The 22399-nt window shown below is 32.3% G+C and overlaps 1 protein-coding gene across 21 annotated transcripts in view; it reads right to left on the bottom strand.

Moving 5' to 3' along the window:
* The window catches only part of LOC130451280 (plasma membrane calcium-transporting ATPase 2), a 161460-nt gene that overhangs the window by 17976 nt on the left and 121085 nt on the right, over window positions 1-22399 (bottom strand). For 11 of the 21 annotated variants that reach the window (XM_056790197.1, XM_056790193.1, XM_056790201.1 and 8 more), the window contains one exon: window positions 13714-15968. The exons of 1 other annotated variant lie outside the window; for it this stretch is intronic. In XM_056790197.1, coding sequence (XP_056646175.1) covers window positions 15609-15968 — 360 coding nt within the window. In that variant the 3' untranslated portion in view covers window positions 13714-15608. Of the gene's footprint in view, window positions 1-796; window positions 812-7660; window positions 7730-13712; window positions 15969-22399 lie in introns of those variants that run through there. 9 more of the 21 variants (XM_056790204.1, XM_056790205.1, XM_056790206.1 and 6 more) reach the window with 3 other exon arrangements.

Raw genomic sequence — 22399 nt, forward strand, 5'->3', positions numbered from 1 at the left:
AAGGTGTTAAATGTTTTGACTTTTTAATTTTCCCAGTATGCCACCACTGTTCTCAATAATTTGAAAAATATAAGGCGTATACAAGCTAAAGAACGTATTTTTAAATATATGCCATCTTCTTACAGTAATCATAGTTCACTGAAATACTGCGCAATTGAAAAGATTTGTTGTAATGAAGGATGTCCATAATTTAATTTTATTGTTAAAGTTGCTCTTATAGTTGTATACACCCAAAAGACTTGGCATGAATGTCCAGACAGACAATACCAACATTATTGTAGAGGAAATATGTGTTTATTTTCTGCTTGGATATCGGTGCCTGTCTGGTTTAGACCAGAATTCCTATAAAACTTCAATTCTTCTCGAAGTAGGTTAATTTTTTTCATGATTAATCTTCGAAACATCAGAATAAAGAAAATATCAAAGTGATCAACTTGAAAATCCATAACATTACTCCTTAGTTTCCCCACTTGTGTGCCATCTGGGGATGAAATGTCGTTGTCAAGCTGATTCAGGAATTTTGATAATTATCTCCATTAAGATGTTGCTAATTAATTCAAGAAAAGAACCCACCCTCAGAAAAATTAAGCTTTCGAATGATGTTAAAGCAGGAATCATGATCTAGTTTTAGCAAGCAGTCATATTTTGTCATACCGAGTGATCAGGATTAAAACATTGAACTTGCAAAATTTTCACAAATCAACACAATTCAAAATTATCTGAGCACCACTTAAAACACACACGAATAACAATATTTAAATACATACAGTTTACCAGAATTCGTTATTTTGCTTACGTGATTTTGCCCCACCTGTGTGTATGTATATGTGGGTATTAGTAAACACAACAAACTTTGTAAATATTATAAAATACACATAAAAAATATAGATCAATTTTAACACAACCTAGCAACTAGAATAAAATAACTTTTCGTTAATAAATCATTAGGAAGAAAAACAGTGTTACAACTTAAAAAAAATCAATAGTGTTCAGACATAGCAAGAAATTCTCAAAATTAATGAACAGCTTCAACCAGGAATATATTTTGTATGAATAACATATTTTTTTACTTTTGCGTCATCCAAACTTTTGGGTAAACTACATTCCAAATACGAAATATCGTATATAATGAAAACATTTACATGCGAATCTAATAAATGTGTATGTCGACTTCTAACGTCAGTACCTACTACAAACTAACACAGAGAGAGGCCAAACAATTGAAAAGAGCCGGCAACATCTATCACCAAATGCTCAAAAAGTGATATTAACTGTTTTTAACCCACTTTATACTCCAAAAGAAATAGTATCCAGAAAACAAATACTTCTCAGACTACACTCTACAAAATTGCAAAGCAAGATGTGACAAAGAGACGAAGAAGATTTTTTAAAAATCAAACTCCAATATGCGAAACAATCTAGAGTATGTTCGCATCAAACATAATGCCAAATCTTAAAGGTATTCTTGCAAAATTCAAAAAGGAAACATATCGCTATGAACACTAGGAAATTTGTTTCAAAAAAACATGGTTTTTAGTAAATAAAAGACAAACAGTAATGAAAAGAAGTTGTTTGATGAAGTGAAGAAACGAATATATAACAAAAATCAGGAGTATCGTAATGAAGGAAGACGAATATTGACAGCCACGATAGTGTAAAGCCTGGACAAATGATAATTGGAAATATTAAACGAAAGCTCCTCATTTCAGACGTAAACGCATTCGGTTCGAAGCATGTTAATATGTTAATATCCACCAGAATATTGGAGTGACTTTTCTCGAGTCTTAGTTCAAAGAACTACATGCAAACAATGTAATTGGATTAGATAACGCCTCGTATCATTCAAGACAAATTCGTAAAATCTCAACTAAATATTCTTCCAACAGACATACAGGAGTTTCTAATTGAACAAGATCTAAATTTTAAAGAGCTTTATACAAAGAAGTGATTCGTGAAGGATGTAGAAACAAAAATAATTGCCTGTAGAGGAAATGATCAAGAAGAATGGTCATGTTTTAAGATTACCTATGTATTACTGTGTTTTTAATCCATTCGAATTAATATGATCCCTTAAAATGACAGATAAGAACTGATAGCACTCCGCCCAAAAATTCTTCCTCCTTTTTGGAGCTGATAAGTATTTTCAAATAGGATTAAACGCGAAAAATTGAATTGGGCGCTTCTGATTTCCCAGAAATTTCCCGGTTACTGAATAAGCCTAGTAACTCTAACAAAATTACGGGTACGGGTTTTCGAAATTTTGGAACTTATAACTCAAAAAAATATTTTGAAATGCGAATAACTCAAAAACTAAGAGATATTCGAAAAAAACTACCCGAAGAAAAAATTTAGAACACAAAATTTTCTACAAAAATGGTCTCTAGTTTTTTTTTCGTTGAAGCTACTATTTCTGAATAAAGTGCGAATTGATGCCATTTTACATTCCAGGCGCACATGGAAACGGCTCTACATCTGGGAAAACTACTTTGTTTTCTAAAAACAGAAATGCATCATGATGTGGGTACTCATTTTGTGCTCTAAAGATTTGGTTCCGGCACTTTTTTCGAACTCTACGTAGTTTTCGAGTTATTTGCGATTCAAAATATTTTTTAGCGTTCAAACCCATTTAATAATGGACATTTTTAGGTTAGGAAAAAGTTGAAACCTTTTTTGTATAAAATGTTGTGCTTCAGATTTTTTGTCACGGATTTTGTGTCGAAATCCTCATAGTTTTCGAGTTATCCGCAATTCAAAATGTTTTTGAGTACACGAACCCTTTTTAAAGTGAAAATTTTGAGGTTAGCAAAAAATGCATAACATCCAATCTGTGGAGAATTTCGTGCAGTACATTTTTTGTTCCAGCACTTTTTTCGAGTTATTCGCAAATCAAAATATTTTTGAGTGTATAAACCCATTTTAAGGTGAAAATTTTGAGGTTAGGAACAAATACCTGAAACACTTTTTTGTAGAGAATTTTGTAGTCTATATTTTTTGTTACGGCAGTTTTTTTCGAAATCCTCATAGTTTTCGAGTTATTCGTAATTAAAAATGTTTATGAGTACACAAACCCATTTTAAGGTGAAAATTTTGAGATTAGGAAAAATGCTTACGAACCAATCTGTAGAGAATTTCATGCTGTACATTTTTTGCTCCAGCACTTTGTTTCTAGTTCCTCATAGATTTCGAGTTATTCGCGTTTCAACGTGCCCGCAATTTTGTTAAGAATTGCTAGACTTATTCAATAACCCAAAAACCTCCCAGAATGTAGAAAATCAAAACCGCTCAATTTAATTTGAGGTCTTGGCTCAAAATCGCCTAATATGCCTGTACTATATAAGCACCGAGAATTGGAGAGATACCATAAAACATAAAAACGTAACCTAACCAATGTAACAACATGTACCAGTTTTAAATTTTCCAGAAAATTGTCATAGCCTTGAAGTTCAAAAGTTATTCCCCAGTATCATTACACTGTTGTAAAATGTTCACAAAAAAATGTTCTTAGGGGTCATCCATATATTACGACATATGTTAATGTGAGGGGAGGGTATCACTGAAAAGTGACAATGCGTGACAAGAAACAGAGGGGGGACTCAAAAGTTTTGTGATATTAAAATTAAAAATAATAAAACATGAAATTTAGATGTGAATAAAAAACTATTAAAATCTACAAACTTTATCTATACTGTGTTGTTTTATACATCACGTGCATTATCACGTGTTGGCAAGTCACATCAGAGTAGTTTGTATTCTCTCAATATGCATAAACTTGATCTGAATGCTTCTTGAGAAATAAATCGGAAAAAGAAACTAATATCTCATTTATGTTTACATTGATGATAATATTTAGATTGATGATAGAGAGAATGTCATTTTCAAAACGTGGATAAAGCTTTGAAGAATGAGAATTTGGAATATCCCAATACTTTTTATAACTTTTTGATGAATCTGCCAACTAGCAACCTTCAATCTAGTGTCACTCGGAGGAACTTCAGTAATCGATATTTCTCATTAACTAGATGCGATTTTGGAACTAACACACCCCCCATCGTATTCTTTCAAGGTTAAATATGCATGGTAGTTGATACACTGGAGCGAAGGTAGTAATATTATAGTTTTGATTTTGAATGGCAGACTTTTGTAACGGAATGAATATTCAAATTTATATGCTGTACTATAAAATATTTTTAATCATACTGTAGAATTATTATAACCCGTATTACTGTTACAATTGTTTTGAGAATTTGTTGACATCTATCCATCTCTCTTGAGTAACATATTGGATTTTTTTCAAATTGACACATTGTAAAGATATTTAGAAAAAAAATTTAGGTAAATATAATTTCAAGTACACTTTATCAATATATAATTATATGTATATACAGTGACCCAAAAATACTTCACTTTTAAGACGTCTCGACAGGGCTTTATTTTAGGTTAAAAGGGCAACGAAGCAACGGGGATAGTGTTTTATGTGCTCAATATTAAAATGATTAATTTTTAAATTTTTTTATACTTTTACGAACGCACTTTTCAATCAAATGAATATTGTATTTTTGGGTCATTTAGTGTGCATTGACCTCAACATCCGGTAAGGATTTTTTGAGTATCCTACTGCATTTTCTCAATATTTATTAAAATGAAAAATTAAAACCCTGATTAGAACGAATATCTAATTATTTTAGAAACCTATCAAAATTACTTCCATGAAAGTTTAAGTTCATATATTTTGGTTGATAAGGAAAATATTGTAACATAAAAGTAATTTGTTAATAAATATTATACGTAACAAGAGTGTCTATGAGGAAAATTAGTACAAAAGGTTAGTGTATAATCAACCAGATGAGTTTTAAAACAGAAACAACAATGAGTGCTAATAATGAAGGATTATACAAAAAAGGAGATAATGAAAGTTAATTTTAGCATAAAAAATGTAAAATTGTTCATTTAGGGGGTCAATGATAATTAAAATCTATCAAAAAAGAAATATTTCGTAAATATCTAAAAAAAGGTGTCAAATATAAAATGTTTGTGCTTTCCACAGAATCAGATGAGAGTAGAATGACTCTAATCGTTAATGATTTTACATTGCAAGTTCATAGATTAAATTTTCGCCATAATATGCAAACGAAAGTTACTAATAATTGTATTGATGCTAACTAACTGATTTTAAAATGAATTATTTAGCCTCATCCACAGCTGCATTTCTTGTCGACGACTTATACTATATTCCTCTTCTTCTAATAGAGATAGAAGTTAAAATATAATATTTTCAGTCGCCAAATACTAGGATTTTATCCAACTTTTTAAAAATCTAACCAAACTTTTATGTCCATTAACCTCTTTTTAATTCTAATAGGGTTTTGTTAACACTTAGCAGCATTGGTAGATAAACCCGATGATTAAATATTTATTGTTAATATTAACCGTACTATTTCGGACGTTTTCTTTAATATTTTTTCATCCGACTCTTACACTACGATGAAAGAAAATGTCTGCTTTCTGTATAAAACAAAGGTTAAGTTAAAAATTTTTGGCAAAATAAAATACTGCCGAACTGTGGATTGAAAAAAAAATCGAAGTATTTTTGTTATTATTTTGTAAAAATCCAGCGGCAATCTGTGAAAATTTATTAGGCCGAGGATATACGGTCCGGTTTTTATCCGGATCCGGTAGAAATTTGGAGTATTGAACACATCTGTGGACACGTCTGGATTGTGCTAATTTTGAGTGAGTCTTTTTGCAAATATAGAATTGTCAATATTTAAGAAAATATCTATTCTTTCTTTATTTTTCTATCGTATGGAGATGGCGTCTTAGATTACAGTGTCCAGTTAGAAGTCCGGTCGCTAGCCGGATTCCGTGCCTTTTTAGTTGGAGCATTTGTTTGGTGTAAGACGCACAAGGTCCATCTATGTGTGCCTTTGATTGTTTCATGCCAGGCGTCTCCATCCATTTCTGCCGAGCCCGCCTAGCTAGTAGACCGTTGAGATGCGCGATGGCAGCGTTTTTGGTCAATTTGGTCAATTCTGGGCCCATTGGTGGGTTCGCCGATCCCAGTTTGGAGATAGAGAGTGCGCTTCGACGTTGCCTTTTTCGAATGGATGTGGCGTTATGTGACAAACTTCCAGAGAAGATAACGCACACATTCAAGGAGATAACAACATGAGAAACTGCGTTCTATCGTAGGAGATGGTTACCTCGACCACTTCACTTATATGATCATTTGAAATCGTTATTCAAATGCAAAAAAATAAGGTGTTGGCAAGTGCTGGATGATCGTCCGAGTCGTGTGTTCACTTCCATTTAATACAATACAACACTTTTTTATCCGGCAGGAAATTGTGTGGCCTCACCCTTTCCTCTCAATGTATTTCTACTCTTCCCAACAAGGAGCGGACGTTCACACAGACGGTGTGTTCCTTGCCATACTATGAAAACTCAAGCTAAATTCAAACTAAGTAGTCTGCCACCATGGAGTTATGGAGCAGAATGTATTGCTTGTGAGATTGCATGTAGATGTTATGTATTTTTTAGATTTTAAAAACAATAAAAAGAGACGTTGTGGTTAGAGAAAATGCAGAATGATACTAGATGAGGAATCCATCTGATGTTAAGGTTCGAATAGAGATAAGAATATATAAAATATTCCAACATGTGGGTATTATTTTTTTGTTTTTAATATATATGAAAGTGTAAATGTACTGATATTTTCTTTCGAATCTCTTGCACACTATATTTTTCACACATATTCATACATATAGCTGAATACAAAATGACTAGCAATTGGTAGTCATCTACACATATAAAGCTGTGTGATCGACATATAAATATACACACGCTTGTTGATAATTCGGTATGGATTTTTAGTTGAAAAAAAGCCACTACGATTAATTTCACCAACAATGCCATCGCTATATGCAAAAAGACCCTGGAGTTTAGAAAAGCATTTTGGACAAAAAATGTCAATGTAGTCGTTAAGTATTTGTTTATTTAAAATATTTGAAAATTTATATACACTCAGGTTACCACAAATTTATCACCCTTTGATTCAATAAAAAAGTGAAAATATAAAATTTTAAATACATAAATGAGAAATAATAACATGAAATTTGTGAGTATGGTTCAAAATATCAACACCTGCTCTTGAACATTTTTAATATTATAAAAATCGAATCGACATTATTCGGCCGAGCAGTCGTTTGGAGCGATCTTATGCATCTGTGAAAATCATTTAAAAAGAAACAAAAACATGCAACATGCCAAATCAAAATCATTAAACTCACAGCTTACTACTAATAATCTCCTTGGTCAATTCGTTAAAACACCCATTTAAAAAAATAATCAAAAAATCCAAAACAAAAAAAAACGCAAAGACAAACTACATTAAAACAAGCCTCTATTAGACTTAACTCTTAATAGTATCATAATCGTAGTCAGCCAAGTTGAAACGGAAAAAAACAAAAAAAAAAAAAGAAAATCAAAACAAAAAAAGTAAAAGTCTGCTTCAAAACCGGCAGGAAAAACCAAGATCCCAGATCTTGGTGGATCCTTTATGCCTTACTGGAAGCAGAAAAGCGCTGCCAAACACAAACGAACAAAGAGCGATCAACAGCAAATATGAGTACATAGCGGACAGAAAGGTAGAAAAGCGGCTTACAGCTTGGTCAGTCGAGCTCTTGCTGTATGGAACTGGAATCAAACGTTCTTGTAATTCACCACCTATCACCTTCAAGAGTAATAAACTGCACGTTAAAGAGTGGTTCGAAAGACAGTGGACAGACACATACAATAGAAATAGTGCACAGAGATAGATTCTACTAAATAACCTGAGAAGAGTGACAAAGCAACAACAAAGGATTTTTTTGTACATCCGGTTGTATACTTACATATAGTGCGAATCATTTAACGTCGCTCACGGTACGTACGTACCTGTCAATATTGCCAATTTTGATAAAAAATAATAGTTCCACTGAATTGCTCATTTTTTGAATAATTTACATAATAATAAATATGATCCATTGATCATGAGATTGGTATCAAAATATTTAATTTGGATTTAATATTTTTAACCAACGCCAATATGAATTAATGATAGAAATATATTTGTGCAATTCAAAATCAGTGGATGTCATTACATAAAAATAATCTATTTTCATAAATCAGAGTAAAAAAATTATTTGTATTTAGGCAATAATATTTAGAAGAAAAATGTACTATGTGATTAATTGAATTCAAATATTTAAAACCCACTATTTTTTACTGTGTACATTTTACAAATTTCTATACAAAGAAATGTTTCGTTAGCGATTTTTTGGAAAAGTTTCCTAACCACACGGCTTTCTCCAAGAAGTGACAACAGCGCGTTTACAGGTGTTTGTGAGGAGTAACTGTATGTAATGCATGAGTAGTGACGTCACATCGGAATTTTTAAACGTCTGGGTTGAAAACAAAACAAACTAATCGATATCTCATGATCATATCGTTGTAAATGCACAATTAAGTAAAAAAAACTTGAATAGTTTGAGGTTAAATGATTTCAAACTTTTCGTCTTATTACATTTTGGAATTTTTGAATGTGTTTTGAATCTTGTACATTTTTTTACTAGAATTTATCTTTTCATAACCATATAGGTTGTTTACTAGACTGCATTGTTTATATACTTTCTTACAGTGAACAGTTGTGCAAACTTTAGAAACAGCTTATGATCTTATATCTATTTTTTTCCGAAATTGACGGGAAAGCTCTACCAGCCTATAATTCCAGAAGTGTGTAGCTACTCTACTCATGTCTTACGTTACGATCCGTATCTTTAATAATTTTACATAGATGATTGATAAAAAAGTTAAGGTGCAATTTCATATTGACTTTCGACGCTGGCTTAGATGGACAAATGGTATAATTTCGACTGGAGCGCCATCTTAATGCACCATCTTAATAGATATTTTATTTAATAATTGCTTAATTTGTAGAATGATTATATATTGTATCGTTAAAGTTATTGATAAAATTCTATTAATATATTTACCTCGAAGTTCTTTACACTTTTCAGAACACTGATGACATGGGTTAAGGCTATTTGTTACAATACCCGATTTAAAAAGCTCAACAATGTTTAGTTTTGACGTTACACCAATTTTAAATGATGCTTCAGTCAAAATCCGTACCACGTGATGCTCTAAGCCAGCGTCGAGCGTCAATATGAAGTTGCACCTTAAATATTTTCATTGCCAAAAGGAAACTAGAATTAGGTGACGTTTCTGTATGAAATCAACAAAATTTAATTGAGCAATCTAACGAATTGTCAAAATCAGCTGATATCCATTTGGAAATGGCCACCGTGGGGTAAACAAATGTTTTTGCTATAAGTTCCTGAAGTTATTTAGATCTTTATATTTCCGGTATTATTGGAAAATGGCTTCTTAAAGATTGCTATTTAAAGAAGTGCAAAATTTCCTCCCGGTAAGGTGGTGGCTTTTGTTTCGTCTATGCAGTATTGTGTATAGTGTAGATGTACAGTAAATATAGTCCGAAATGCAAGTATGTGGGAAATGAGCAGGATTCTCACTAAATCTCTTTTTATTTAATGAAAAGGGGTTAACTTCACCTAAGGGTTCAAGTTTGTCCTTGTACATTTCAGCTGGCACTGGGTTATCACCTTGCAATCTTAAAAATACTAATTTTTGATAGATTTGAACGCAACAGTGGAAATTAATGTCTGAAAAACTCCCGTAATTTAAGCACGAAATAAATATAAGTGCTCCAAATTTCAAAAATTAGTTGAAAGGTTACTGGAATACCGACAAAAAGAAATTTAAAAATACGCAGTTTCAACTGCATTAGTTTCATTGAAATAGATCTAAAAAGTATCTCTAAGGAGCCTTCTTAACACCATGAAGAAACAAAAAAAGTACTATCGGAACTATTGTTTACCCCACGGTCGTCATTTTGACGTAGATCAGCTGTTTTCTTAGATTGTCAATCGCTAAGGAAAAATTCTAACAGAGGAACAACTTCCTATCAAAGAACTCTTTCTAAATGAATAGGACGGTTTACTTAACCAAATCTATTACACGACATTACTTCACTTTATAATTAAATGTAAATAAATAATATAATAATAAATACGAGGATGGTCCCAGAAATATTTGGCCTGACCTAGAGATGGTAGTTGGTAGTTGTTTGAAAAAACCACAGTATTGGAAAGTATACAATCTATACAGCATAAGTCTCAGGTTTGAAGACGTCATGTTATTTAGTATTTGTTTGTTGTAAATTTGTAAATATGGAAAAAATTAGTCATAGTTATGTGTTTATGAATTAATGTTTGAATTGCTTCTTAATGCCAAATTTAACTCCCTCGGATTATTTTGTGTTCCCAGACTTGAAAAATGGCTTGGCGGTGAAAGATTTCCCAATAATGAAGACGTGATGACAGCAGTTAACGGCTATTTTGAGGACCTTGACGATTCTTATTATAAAAAGGGTATCGAACTTATTGAGCATTGTGTTTTTTGTTTGTTGGTTCACGTACTTCTGGTACCATCCTCGTAATGTGGTTTCTTTCGTATGAACCTCACTTTATAAGGTGAAGAAAATTTGAATACCAAAATTATAAGTACAAGAGAAGAGAAACGGACTCAAAAACTTAAAGTGGGCCAATATATCATCTCAAAAGATTGTCAATGTCACCAAGTTTTCATAGAATGGTTACACGCTTCCTGTAATTTGTTACGTCACAAAATTGGATTGTGAGAGGTTAATGAAAATGGGCCATCCCATTTCTTGTGGAAGATTCCTTCAATCGGACTCGCGAACAAAACTTAGGGTGGATTCCACTAAGCACGTGCGTCGAAGCGTTAAGGAGGCCCTACACTATCAAGCGGATTGATCAAATGCTTGAGGCTCCGATTGATGGGCACTTCAAGCTTACTCCAATCAACACTTCAATCTTTTGATCAAAACTCGGTCAGTCGAAGCTGAGAAATGGAGGAATATGGAATTGTTAAAATTGGTTGCTGCACAAAAAGAAAAAGAGACGGTGGTGTTGACCATACGCTTGAGTAATTCAAACTTTTTAGCAATCACCGTCAATGCTTGCTTCAAGCTTCAAACGGGTTTCTAAACTATCAATCACGCTTGATACAATCAATTTGTTCAAGCCGCTTGATAGTCTAGGGCCTACTTTATAATCGTAAACCCAAGTGGAATGGATTACGAGGCGTTTTGAGCGTTAAGATAAATGTTAACGAATGCCAAAGCAAAAGCTTTAAGAGGTTATGTTATAATTTGTAAGTTATTGAATTTTTTAGTGGAATGCTCAACTGATTTACAACAAAGTAAATTCAAAATATCTTCTGCGCGATAGTAAAATATTTGGTTATGCGTTACATACATGACCCTTGACAAGGGTCGTCGTCAACGTTGGTCATGACCACAACGATCGTACTCGCTATGTGGAACGCCCAAAAGATTAGTGGAATGCACCCTTAATAAAGTAAACTTGACGCGTTGTTGCCAGGTTTATCTTTGGTAGAAAAATGTCTTATTATGTTATAATAAGTAATTAGTAATTGAAAATAGGTTATGTATTATTTTGAATTTATAACTACTCAAATGATCTTGAAATACCTAATTGGCTTTTATTATTAGTAAGGTGACCATATGTTTTTATTTCAAATCCATAGCAAGGGGGGGGTTGAATACGATTTCTTTATAAAAATTATACATAAAAAATACTCTTTTAGGATATAATGAGAATCAGTTTTTTTTGTAAAAATAATTCTAGTTGAAATATATTTAAAATAAATATTGAAAATAAGAACCTTTCGAAAAATTAGGGACAATCCGGGACAAATATTGTTTCTAGAAAAATCCGGAACGCAAGGTGGAAATCCGGGACTGTCTCGGACAATCCGGGAAGTATGGTCACCTTAGTACTAACGATAAAATTATATAAATTGGCAATAGTGACATAAATTGCAATTATTTCATTTCATTTTGAATGAAAGCAACGTACTGATTGCACACTCCAGTTGGAGAGGCTACAGACAGTGCGAATACCTTTAAGCAGTGTTTCCAGATAAAAGTTCCCGGTATCCTGTTGATGGTATTTCCAGTGATGTAGTTTGAAACTGTTGTATAATCTTGTGTGTGTGTGTATATATATATGGACTTTTGTCTGCAGTCTCTCATAATAATGATCAAACACTGGTATATTAATACTCAGGTGTATAAAACGGTGAATATGTAGCACATAACTGTATCGTAACTTCATAATTGATGTAACAAATTGTAAATACATATTTATATATGAAGAAAAGAACTAGGTTCACGGGTTGAACCGCGTTGGAATTTAGAAAATTCTCGACGTTTCGACTCCCACTTTGGAGCCATTATCAAGAGAAGAGTGGGGGTAGGGATAGGGAAGAAGTGATCCGATTCCGTGGTCTCAATCTGCCTACTCCAAGCTACGAATCACCCCTTTTTATCGGTTGATTCCAAGGCCTCAATCTACCTACTCCTTTGAATTTCACCGAGGAAACATCACTGTTGACAGTATCAGACTCACTGCTGGTCTTTAGCTGACGTTATTCGTTGCGTGGAGTAGGCAGATTGAGATCACGGAATCGGATCACTTCTTACTACTGAACCCTATCTACACCCTTCTCTTGATAATGGCTCCAAAGTGGGAGTCGAGAATTTTCGAAATTCCAACGCGATTCAACCCGTGAACCTACGTCTTTTCTCCATAATCCGAACATATTTATATATTAGCGGTTTTTTATTGGGAACGTGGCAATGAAACGCCAAACTGAACTAACTCTAATATATTTTGCGAGCTTTCGAATACTTATTTATTCATCGTCAGGAACTGAAATTATGGTCTAATATAACATAAGAAATATGTATAAATGTATAACAATAATAAAATTTTACTTACAATAATTAATTAAGATTTTCGGTGGTTTTGAATTGTATTAATTCTTGTAAAAATTTTTAAAATCATAGGATTCAAAATTGAATATTCAAAGTGACGTTGATAGGAATATTGATTCTGGTTACTATAGGACTTTTTTTTAATTTTTAATTGGTTAGATTATGAAAGATGTTGAATTTTTATAGGTTAGATAAGGATAAGTTGTAGTGAATGATGTTCAATACTGATTGGTTAATTTATGGATAACATTAAATTTCAATAGGCTAGGTCGTCATGAATGTAACTGAATATTTATCGGTTAGAATATAAAAATTCCATGTTATTCATAATTTTACCAATTACTTAATAAAAATTACTATAGTAACCAGAATCAATATTTCTATCAACGTCACTTTGAATATTCAATTTTGAATCCTACGATTTTAAATTTTATTATTGTTATACATTTGTATATTTCTTATATTGTATTTGACCATACTTTCAGTCCTAGACGATGAATACATAAGTATTCGAAAGCTCGGAAAATATATTAAAGTTAGTCCACTTTGGTGTTTGACTACATAAATATTTTAATTTAATTTTTCGAAATTGTTACATGAATTGCGAAGATCGGATATATATATATATATATATATATATATATATATATATATATATATTCATATTCAACAAATACTACAAAACATAGATTCAAAGCTACCAAATGTTTATACAAGTTGTGTCCCAAGTAAAGATATTTTTACAAAGCTGCCACTTTATTTGTATTCTGTACCTTCATCGGATATTTCTGAATTACCATTATTTGTAATAAATGTCAAATTGAAAATAAACTACGTCATAACTAAAAACCGGCTTTATTAGAATAATATGCCTTTGTTGTTGTTGTGTTGTTTATTCCATACGTGAAAGCTACAGAATGTTGCTGACACGTAAGAATGTTTTGCTATTAAATTTCATCAATCTACCCAAAGTTCATTCCATCATTTATATTTAATCTCATTTATTAATTATAAAAATTATGGTAAAGTTAGTTGTTTGGCGATAGAATGAATAGAGTTGAATTGGATGAACTATAATATCCTGTTTCAGTGTATAAAACAGACACGATTGCTCGAAACGTGTATTTAACTAGGTCTCAATGCCGAATTGTAAAAACAGAGCATGAAATTATTGACGATTTTTTAACAAAAGCCGTAGCGTTCAATGTGAGCATATAAAAATAAAAATCAATTGCTTCGGCTTTATTTGAATCGTCATCATTTCATTAATTTTTATTTTCTCAAAAAATATAAATGCATTGATATAAAGTGAATAATTATATGTAAATATAAAATGTATATGCATAAATAACCAAACTAAGGATAATAATATCGAGCAAAAATTAAGTAAATGTGGCCTGCTAATCCACAGACGTAAACGCAGCGCGAGAGCACAGCACAATATTCATATTACAAACAATTCAACAATTATATTTGTATGTATTGCATTTTATTTTCGTATAATCTCAAATATACATCATCAAAAATCTTCCACATCTAATATTTTTCCACGCAAAAAAAAATTACAGTTCGCTTTCTCAGTACTTCAATTCAAATAATTTCATTCAAAATTGACTATTGTATCAAAAAAATTATACTATTACTACTATTTTTTTAAATCGATTATAGATTTTTAAGGCAAATTCATGCCTATACCATCACATGAAAATATTATGAAATGGAAGATTCAGATTCACTGTATATTTGGCATGATTTTAGATTTGAAAGAGCCAAAAAAATTTAGAACATCCTCTATATGAGGATTTATTTGTATGTTACATAAAATGTATGGAACCTTAAATGCGGCTACATGTCGTTGGCAATCGACACAGAATACAATTGACTCTTAGTTAGTGCGCATGCGGTAAAAAATAATAACAAAAATTTCTTTCAATATCACTAACTTTTATCCCTAGTTCTAAGAGTAAAATGCTATACATACGGCAGACTACAGTAAGCAACCAAATAGTATGTACATAAATACAAATTTGGGATCGAGTAAAGTTTAGACTACTTAGTGCTAAGCTATTGTTAGGGATAAGGGATTGGTGATAGGATGTTGTTGAGGATTTTTTTTGCTACATCTGGCACTTCACGTCTACTGGTAGCAGCGTCGTCCAGGCGGCAGAGAAAAAAAAAGCGCAGTACCGCTTTGGTCGTATTTTAAAAAATGCTTGCACAGATGTTAATAAAAATAGAACAAAAAAAAAACTGTTAATCAGTTAAAAGACAAAAAGATACAAGAAAACGCTTTTATTTAAAAGTATTAATCAATTAAACAGAGAAAGTTATCGTTCTGCTGCTTCTTATATAAATAAATTCAATTAAATAAAATTATTTAAACATAAAATTTATTGCATTAAATATCGGAAAATATAAACTATGTATAACATCTAGAGCAGTAAAGTAATTACTTAGAATTTAAATAACAAATACAAATAAACGGGGAAAGTATGTGTATGTATACCCGAAATAATAGGTAAAGACTTAAACTAGTAAATAATATTTAAAAAGTTAATTATAAAGTAAGATTTGATTGCAAAGTGTATTGCAATCGATTATGCGAAATAGTGACCATTTTGCGGCGTTGGAAATGTGACCGTGACCTCTGCGGCCAGGACTGACAACACTATATACGAGTTTCATGCACGGGCTTAGGCAAGTCCGAATTGTTTAATGCGGCTGCAGCAGCAACAGGGGAACTAGGAGAATGGTGAGTATAATGCTGATGGTGGGAAGGTATTCTTAAGGTATTGGGAGAATGTAGCCGTTGATCATCGCGTTCGCTTGTCTTGCTGGCTTGTTGCGGTGACAGTTTGGTAGCGGGATCCTCATCAATGTATGTGATGTCTGATAGAGGGCGCGGTGGCCAAGGGCCGCCGGTGTGGCTCCGCGAACTGCGTAAACTGTGTAAGCTGTGTAAACTATGTATGGAACGTCGTTCCTCCAGATCTTCCAGTGTGGACTTGAAAGCTCTTATTACTCTCAGCTGCAAACACAGGGAAGCAGGGTACTCGTCAGCCTGGGTAATGCATGCGTACACACGCGTCATGCTAACACAACACACCAATTCCCACCTTCGCAACTCAATTTCGAATACACTAAACGAACAACCCAAACCAAACAGAGCCTCACGAATAGACGATTTTCATTTGACCTATATTATATCAAACTTTAAAATTTTCACCTTAATTATCGTTGAAATTTCATTTTAAAGATACGACGACGGTGAATTACTCACATTCTACAAACACAAACATTCTAAAAATTACATGTACAAGTGTTCAATAATGTTTGTGCTCTAATTGTTGCAACAACTTCCTATTTTTTATATACAGTAAGCAACTAAGAGTAGAGGCACGTGTAAAAAAATCTTTTAAAGACCACCTGGCAGAAATAATGTGAAGCATGTGAAACAAGCTGTATTCCTTTGCAGTCAATCAAGTTGCTCTTCCAATCCAATGTATGTCTTTCTGTAGTGCAACAACACTAAACTTGAGTAAAAAAATCGTACATGAACTGGTGAGTGATGCCTGCAAGGTCCGCCAGGTCATTTTTGTTTCCAGTCACTCGGGCAACAATACCGAGGCCGATTCGCTCGCCAAACTGGGATCAGCAAAACCACCAATTGATCCAGAACCCATTAAGTATTCTACGGAGATCGATGGAAGTACCTGGTATAAAACGAACACATAAAAGGGCCTTTTGTCTGTCTCCACATTTATAAGCGTGAAATATGACTGGTGAATGGTCTTTTTACCAAACAATAACCTCCAAGGTGTCATTTCATTACTATAGGCATCCGGGATGCTGATGATACTTGGGGAGAAAGAAACTACAGACAACGCCATCAATGAGTGTCCAGCAGGCACACGTGCGAGTTTAAACTACATTTCACAGTTTGTTCAGTGGTGTTGAAAGGTTTAAACCAAGGTGTCTGAATGGTCTAATGGTTCATGACTGTCCACCGAATACTATGAAGCTACAACAAGTGAAAAAATGGATAGTACCAACAATTTTAGCAGTAAAACTGGATTCTTTAGGCATGGAGTTATTTGGTATATTTAATCCAGCTGATGAAAGTAGTAGTACTAGAGAAATAATAACAAGGTAGATTACCTAGTATTCTTTATCAATAATATTTGATTTTTTCCTCAATTTCCATAGTTTTCTTTTTTTCTTTATTCCTTTTAGTTGAAAAATCATCAACTTGATTTTATATTTTCTTAATCCAAAAAAATCAAGAGACGTTTTGGAATATGATGAACCTCTAATAACTATTTTATAGAAATGGTTATAAAATAATTGAACATATAACTTCATATCATTTTTATAACTCTGTATACATTCAAAAGAAGAACGTTTTGAGTTATATAAAAAGGAGAAAATTATAAAATTTAAAAGTTTTTATCACTATTTAATATGCTTTTTAAGCTGTTAGCTAACTTCGCAAATTATTTTAGCAAAGCTCCGCAAACTTTGGCTTAATCGTTAACTCTCAAACACCCATTCATGTACGTCACAACCCACAAAAGACATACATTATCTACAAGAACTTTCATTCTAATTGAAAATAATTGATACATGTATATCCTAGAAAGTACTCGTAGATAATTCGTCACAGCTCCCAATCGTAATGTAGTGTAATGTGTGCTTAAGTGTATCATTGTGTTGGATACGAAAGTCCACAAATAGTGTGACACCCAATACATTAATAACCCACGTTTGACGTCTAAGAATTGATGTGATAGATTATGATAAATCTGCCAACACATTTAACTCATAAAACACTAAAAAATCAATAATAATATTAGTATAACAGGCAGAAAATTTTTCCTTTTTAGAAATTTATTTCAACACTAAATTTTTTTAAACAATAGGGATGGTCGATAGGGTATCATGTGTGTAGGTGTCACTGAACTTAACCTATTACAGTCATAACCACAATACTTTCTCACGCACTTTCATTTTTATTAGAGCTTTTCCACTAAATCTCGTCCTAAAATGGCCTACTACAACAGCAGACGCACACCAATCCCTAATGTCATCCATTAATTTTGTATTATATAAATTATTGTATAGTATATCTGCATGTTATCTCAGATTAATTTCATTTTTATAAACGCTGGTGATAATTTAATAAGGTTATTAGTAGATGAAGAAAATGTTCGCGAACCGAATAGATACGTCATCAGGAAAGATTTCGTGAAAGCAAATTTAGATAAAGATGTAGATAGAGAAAGAGAAGAGAAAAAGACAGGCATAGTATTTTAGTGTAAGGTTCATGCTGTCATATTTAAATCATGCAATATATTTTCACAAAAACTAAAGTTTTACTAAACCAGGAAACTACTTCAACTATTATTTATTCATTTGGGGCTACTTTACTCAAACATAACTTAAGACTGCGATTTTAATTACGGAATTATATAAATTTAAACTCATTGTTGACAATTTGTGTTAGAAAACGTTTTTTTTTTAATATAAATGGAAGGAGAATTTAGAAAAAGTGAGATTCTGAAAAATATATTGCAGACATTTAAAAATAACAGTATAAACTATATGTGATAGTGGAAAACCGTGCCTCATTAAACTCGTTTCAAACACACAGTCTCCTAGCAAACCAAGCATATAAAGCGGATAATTTTCTCTTTTTTTAAACCTTAACCAAGCGGCTTACTTTCTCCAGATCTTTCACACTTCTACAAGTATTACAAAAAGTATACAAATAGAGCTTTAAAGCATTCTAAACATAAGTATAAGATTGATCAAAATATTAATGTAATTAATTATTTAAAAGTAAGTAAAAACATAGTAGACTAACACCCCTAAAATACTAAGATATTTACATATTGGTAACCGAACCATAAACTTTTCAATGGAAATAATGGATAGTCAATTCGGATACAAAAAAATGATGACGCAGAATGACAAAGCAAATAAAAATTAACATTTCAAATACATGACTGCTATAAAGTATACTATGACTTGAAAAAGTATACTAAATATATAGTATGGAATAGTTTACAATCATACAAGATTGAAAATTTACAAAATTTTGTTTTAACACAATTGTCAATTACACAAAAAAATTGCCTCAGGTACCATCGAAATGTTTCTGGCAAGTACATAGAAGGTGTTTCAAAAGAAAACTCACATTAAAAAAATTATTTAAAGTGAAAAAAATGTTTGTTCCATATTAAAATAAATTGCTTAAGAATTTGTTTCTTCGATAACATCCACCATATGTAAACAATTGTGCTCGAAGCATTTATTCAATCGAGCACTAAAATTGCCTATGACTGCTCGGCAGGTATTCCCAGTGATTGCTGCCATTTGCTGACGGATATTTTCTTTTAATTATACCAGTGAAGTCGATTCTTTGGCGTAAACCTTAGATTTTACATAACCCTACAGAAAATAGTTCATAGGTGAGGAGGCCAACTTAAGTCACTTCTCTCGGACATCAATTTTCCACGAAAAATTTGACGTACTCGATCGATACGATCACGGGGTTTCTGATGTTGGTGTTTTAAATTGGTTGCACTCCAGTAGCATTCATTTCGCTTGTTGACGCGTATATTAAGATGAAAATGAGCTTTATTCAAAAATAAGATGTTGGTAGACGTTGTGAAGCGCTCAATCATCCTGTTTACTAAGTCGAGCTTCTGCACAGCATACTGAGGCTTCAATTCTTGCACCAACTGAGTCTTGTAAGGGCACAGCCTCCAATTTTAAAGCAACAGACTCGTCACGAACAAACTGAGTAACACTGTCCGTTCTAGAAGACCTTGGACACCCGGATTTTGGTTTATCTAATGTTTATCCGGTCTCTTCAAACTCCTCGACCCATTTCCAATAAATAGAGCGTGCGGCGCATCATTTAAGTGATGGACATTATGAATAGTCGCCGATTTTATAAAACTGACGCACGCACAACGTACGGTCCGCTCTCAAGAAAATAGATGTTTTCACGCAACAGGCAATATTAAGGTGAACTTTCTTTTGAGACACTTTGTATATATATATATATATATATATATATATATATATATATATATATATATATATAATATGCTTCAGTGATTGTAGTTGTAATTATTTCCTTCATCCATCACAATCAAATCTATTGATCCAAAAAAACAGTAAAATGAAAATATGCAAATTTGTTATATAGTGAAAAAGTTTTATTTGTCGTGCCCAACGATAAATATCTATACCCTTTTAGAAGTTTAAAGGGATGATCTACAGTGTTTTTACTCTGACGACTGGCATTGTTTTGAATACTTTTTGTTAAGTTACTACTGTAAGTCAGATGGATCCCATCTATAGTGGCTGTGTTGTAGAGTAAAATAAGTATTGAAATGGTTAAAATCTAATGACCTAAAATCACTACCGTCTAAACACGAGGTACAGGGGGCAACAAGACATCCAGGGGATTGCTCCAAGACATCTACACCAAGTGCAAATAACATACAAGATATCATCGCATCTAATTCGCCTAAGGAAACTACATACTTGTTTATTGTAGCTAGACGCGCCCTCTGGAGCCCTATACCTCAGTTTCTTTCATCGGTTCCGCTGGCTACATATAAAATACTGATTAAATATAAATGTAAACCAGCGCAAAATACTGTGTGATGTGAATAACTGGAAAAAAATAAAAGAGGTGGAGTGATATATACTAGCACATCAAACAGAAGACATAAAAATTCTTTCCGGGTGGTTTACTAGTAGTGAAAATGTATCGATTGGAATCGCGGGGTGAGTGCAACCTTTTACAACACAGCCGACTAAAGACGGACGCCTTTCTTACAGATCTTCCAGTGGCAACTGCTCTGCGAAACATGCAATTACGATAAAACCTATTTTAAGGATTCACTATATCTACTACCTACGTGTTGGTTACGTGTAGTCGAAAAATACAAGCAAACGCAACGACGCTGCTTCTAAACACTTCTGTGATAAAATTATTACAAAATATTATCAATTTTAATAAGTTATCAGCATGCTGGGAGTTAGAAAAGGTTAGTAAAGGTTAGGTTACACTAATTAAAAAAGAACACAAGCACTATTTAAAATATCACCAACTCTTTTTATATGGATTCAAGTCACCACTATATTTATAACAACTACTAACGAAAATATCCAATAATTTACATCAAATGTTCATTTAGCCATCACAGAAATATAAAAGTGACTTTCTCCATAAAAACAAAATAAACTGGCAACAGGATAGGTGTTTATCCACTGCTGACCAATTAGTAATAAAAAATGCGGCTTTTGTAAAAAAACTACCAATTAAAAACACACAAAATTGATATTAGTTTTTTTAAAAGAAAAGGCAAATATGTAGTCTAGTCGACAATACAAGGTGTGTCAAAATAGAATACTGCATATTGGGTGATATATAGAGCAATTGTTAAGAAGAATAAAAAATATTTAAACTTCCTTTTTTTATTGTTTAATATTTGGAAATTTATCATCGTCATTTATTCAAGGTTAGGTTGTGAAATTAAACTTAGTCAAAAACTTGTATATATTAGAATATACAGAGTCAAATAGTTTCTATAACATGAACTGTTATAGTTAGAAAAAAAAAGAAGTTTAAAGAAAAATTTATATTTCTTGTCAACTTCTACATATATTCCAATTTACAGTATCTCACTTTGATCAGTCTTGTATAAGTATGCTACAAAAAACACTGACACTAAAAAAGCTCAACAGTTTTCAGGGTGAATAACTCTGACTTTTCAAATTGAAACGCTAAGTGACTTTATGAAAGCAGTGATCTACTACTAAGTAATAACTGTTTGTTCGTATAGTGATTTTCTAAAATAAATGGTGCTATCTATCATTTCTTACATCAAATTACTACTGTAAATTCAAAATCTAATGTTGGCATACTTTTGATTTTTTCAATAACAAAAGTCAGAATAGGAAGGATATTCACACAAACGTCCCAATTAATTTGAATAATTGTGAATTAAAATTTTCAGTACACAGATATTTAAAAAATGTATTAATAACGTAAAAGAAATAAGAATATACCCTTTAAACGAAAAGGGGATATACGTCATATAAATAGTATACTGAACAATTTGTTTGATAATAGTTTCTTGGTTATGTAATTCCATATCTCTGATGCTATAACCAAAACTATAACTTAAAAGTTATAGATCGATAATCAAAAGTTAATATAGAGTTTTGAGAATTATTCTTATAGTCCAGGAGAAATCGTTGCTAAGTACCAAAAACTATTCCACCTCAATTTTTTTATATCCTCTTCAAATCGCCCTACTGATAATATAAACGCATGTTGCATGGGTGCATGGGTAACCCTGTGCCATAATGTTAACCGAATTAGGGTACTTGCATGGTATATATATAATAATATATTATAATAATATATTAATTTAT

Source organism: Diorhabda sublineata, chromosome X (genome assembly GCF_026230105.1).
Source record: "Diorhabda sublineata isolate icDioSubl1.1 chromosome X, icDioSubl1.1, whole genome shotgun sequence".
NCBI classification, from domain to species: Eukaryota; Metazoa; Arthropoda; class Insecta; order Coleoptera; family Chrysomelidae; genus Diorhabda; species Diorhabda sublineata.